Here is a 3,611-nt window from a genome sequence, read left to right on the forward strand (position 1 = left end):
ATGTTAAATATAGCGCTCTACCGACACTACGCGAGTCTTTTTTCCTACATCAATTGAGTGGTACTAACCACTGACATAATATATATCACATTTCACGATAACAAAAAATACAAAAACAAAATCAACAAAAACAAAACAAAATGAGTCAAGTCTCCCAGAAGCAAACTCCTAAATGGCAAAGGCAGTGGTCTTCATACTCTTAGGCTTTCTCTAGTGTACGTATAGGTCAAAATGGCATGGAGTTAACTCTCGATTATTGCTTCCTCCTCATTGGTTGTGCGAACAGTACAATAATGACACCAGTAAAGCGCCCAGCCGCGCTACGGAGTGGACTTGGGCAATGACACTCTGTGTTCCTGGCACTCAGTGACGCTGCTCAAGTACCGACTGAAGGGCTGCACGAGCGTTAGCCGGTCTTCCAGATGTCGTGGACGCGCGGATGGGACCAGTCCAGTTTCCCCTCCTCCTTCCTCTCCCCTCCCAAAAAATGTCACTTTCAAATTGCCTCAAAGTAACAGCAGCCGAGGGCGTCCAGAGTTCGGGGTGGCCCAACCCCACAAAGGAACTTCCCGAAACAAAGCTAATATGTACAACACGCCGAGTAATATGTGTATGAACATTGAGCGGTGCGGCCCAGCCCAGTCTGCATCGCGAATAGCGATGTCAACTCGCCAGCTCGAAAAGAGTCACTCTCGTTTTCCGAAAACAAACAACGGAACGGCTCGAGCAGGAACCGCCGGACGGGTTGCCTAACCGCAACATGTCCCCGAGCAGGTAGGCAACCCGCTGGCACAGCTTAGGTCACTGCCCGACGCCGTCGCCGTGGCGGCGACGACGCCGCTCAGTCGTCCTTGCTCGGATGCACGGGCTTGCCGTCCTCTTTGATGGGCGTGGAGGGCACCAGGGGCGGCTTGAAGCCCCCGTACTCGATGCAGAGCTTGCGCAGGTTGCCGCGATGCCTGCCCGCCCCGACGGCGCCGGTGGGGCCCCCGCGGCGGCCCGCGCGCGACTTCCAGTGCGCGGGGTACGGCCGGAACGAGTACACGTGCTCGGCGCAGTGCACGATCTTGTCCGGGTCGATGCCGGGCACGGCCTTGTGCGAGGTGGCCGTGATCTCGTCCTCGTGGGAGATCTTGTACTTGTGGTGCAGCTGCTGGTGGGGCTGGTGCTGCGTCTGCACCTGCGACTCGGACAGCTGCAGGTCCTTGATGGGCAGGGCGATGTAGTGCTGGAAGGGCAGCAGGTGGTGCATGGGCAGCCCGTGTGGCTCCGAGTACTGCATGGTCATGAAGGGGTGCGAGAAGGGCCGCATGACCAGGCGAGTGACCTGCTCGTGCTGCTGGTGTTGTTGTTGCTGCTGCTGGTGCTGCTGTTGTTGGTGCTGCTGCTGTTGTTGTTGTTGCTGCTGTTGTTGCTGCTGTTGTTGTTGTTGTTGTTGCTGCTGTTGCTGTTGTTGCTGCTGCTGCTGCTGCTGCTGCTGATGGTGGGGCTGCGGGGGCGGAGGCGCCACGGCGCCCGAGGGTGTGGCTTGCTTCTCGACCTCCACCAGCTTCGTGCTGACCGGCGCGTCCTCGACTCGCACCAGCCTCGTCACGTCCGCGGCCACCTGCTGCACCAGGGCTTCGAGCTGCAGCTTGTTCTCCTCCGGGAGCGCGTGGGCGTCGGCGCTGCTGCCCGGAGCGTGGTTCGGCGGCAAGTGCTGGTGCAGGTGTTGGGGTAAGTATTGAGGCAGATGCGGCAGCAGTTGGACGCCGTCCTGGAGCTCCTGAGGTGGCGGTTGCAGGAGCGTCTGGTCCGCTAGGATCTGCTGCTGGTGATGTTGTTGTTGAGCGGGAAGAAGCAACGCCTCGTGGAAGACGCCGGGCCCCTGTTGGAGGAAGTGCGCCTGCATTTGGTAGGGCAGCTGCAGAGCCAGCGGCTGCAACAGCTGCACGTGGTGGGGCTGCGTGTCCGCCACGCTCTGCTGAAGGTCCAAGTCCTGCGGGTCGTCCTGGAGCTGCTCGTCGGGCTGGACCTGCAGCTGTTGGTCTTGCAGCGGCAGGCGGAGGAACTCTGACTGTTCATTCTGCTGGATTTGCTGGTGCTCTTGAAGCTCCTGCTGCAGCTGTTCTTGTTGGAGCTCCTCGTGATGCTGCTGGTCCTGGAGTTGCTGCTGATGCTGCTGGTCCTGGAGTTGCTGCTGATGATCTTGTAGCTTCCTGGCCCGATCCTGCTGCTGTTCTTGTTGTTCCCTGGCTCGCTCGTGTTGCTGCTGCTCTTCTAGTTCCCTAGCCCGTTCCTGCTGCTGCTGTTGTTCCACATCGCGGAAGTGCTGCTGTTGACGAAGCAGTTGCTGGTGCTGGCTGATGTAGTACGCGGGTGCGTGCACGGGCCCCCGCTGTTGGACGTGTTCGTCGTCGGCCACCTTGACGGAGTCCAGCGTGATTTCGGTGGGCACCTCGACGGACTTCTGCACCTCCACCTCAGTGCGGTAGTGCGCCTCGTGCACAGCGCTGCTCTTGTGTATGGTCATGTCCTTCTTGAGCGTGTCCTGCAGCTGCTGCTGTTGCTGCTGCAGCTCCTCGTCGCCCTGATGCCGGTGGTCGTCGTCCCCGGCGCTGGCCTCTAGGTACTGATGGCCGTCGTCGGTGACTTCGAACGCGTTGGAGGCGGCCGCCACCTGCTGCTGTGCCGAGTCCTGGTGTCCGGCGGTGGAGGTCGCGGGGCGAGGGGTGATGACGACCGTGGGCGTGGAGGCCGTGTCGGCGTGGGCGTCCTCGTCCGTGGCCGTCGTGCCCAGCGACGAGAACAGCGACGACGAGCCGGATGACGACTCGGGCGTCACGGTGACGGTGGAGCCCAGCGAGTACGACGGCGTGGTCGACGACACCCGGGCGCCGAACGTCTCGCTGACCACGATCGGCTTGAGCGTGGTCGGGGAAGGCGGTGGGGCGGGCGAGCTCGTCTCCAGGACGTTGCCGGAGGTGCCCCTCTCGTCCGAGTCGGAGATGACGTACGCCGATATGGAGTCGGCGCCCTTAAGGCTCGGGGCGCCGGTAGGACCGACGATCGGCCCGTCTCTCTGCCCCTGCTGCCGCTGCTCCTGCTGCTGCCCGGCCGCGTTGGTGTCCGCGAGGAAGGAGGTGACCTGCACGCCGCGCTGTCCGCCCTGGAGGCCGATGTCGTCGGCGTCCGTCTTGCCGACGTACAGCGAGTTCTCGCCGATGTCGCTGAGCGGCCCGGGCAGCAGCACCTTCCCCGGCGGCGGCGCGGGCGTGGAGGACGGGCCGGCGCCGGGTCCGTCCACGCTGACGGCCAGCAGCGCCGGCGGCGGCACCAGGGTGGCGGACGGCGTGGGCAGCGGCGCGGCGGGCGCCAGCAGCGACGTGGAGGGGACGCCGGCTTCCCCGGGCTCTCCGGAGGCCACCGTCTCGAGCACCGTCGGCTGAAAAAGCAGAGTTTTAATTTAGAAAAATCATTCTGGGTGAACACACTCGGCCGGTCGCCTCCTGCCCGACTTCTGCCCCCCCCCCCTCCTCCTTCCTCAGCCCACCGACGCGACCTCAAGGAGCAGGCGCGCCTAATCACGCCGTCATTTAAAGGCTGATGGATAACAGGTGTGGCCCGGCGGG

General features: G+C 62.6%; 1 protein-coding gene across 1 annotated transcript; it reads right to left on the reverse strand.

Moving 5' to 3' along the window:
* Positions 1–34: 34 nt before the first annotated feature.
* LOC113209495 (putative mediator of RNA polymerase II transcription subunit 26) lies at positions 35–3,433 on the reverse strand. The gene has a single exon (XM_052277045.1). The coding sequence runs from the start codon at positions 2,510–2,512 to the stop codon at positions 842–844; it is 1,671 nt and encodes a 556-aa protein (XP_052133005.1). The 5' UTR covers positions 2,513–3,433; the 3' UTR covers positions 35–841.
* Positions 3,434–3,611: the final 178 nt, after the last annotated feature.

The sequence above is a fragment of the Frankliniella occidentalis genome, unplaced genomic scaffold (genome assembly GCF_000697945.3).
Source record: "Frankliniella occidentalis isolate FOCC.00 unplaced genomic scaffold, Focc_3.1 Scaffold5545, whole genome shotgun sequence".
Classification (NCBI taxonomy): domain Eukaryota; kingdom Metazoa; phylum Arthropoda; class Insecta; order Thysanoptera; family Thripidae; genus Frankliniella; species Frankliniella occidentalis.

Bases quoted from the DNA above. Each gene is read 5' to 3' on its own strand.
- LOC113209495 (XM_052277045.1), bottom strand. From the start codon at position 2,512: ATGACCATACACAAGAGCAGCGCTGTGCACGAGGCGCACTACCGCACT.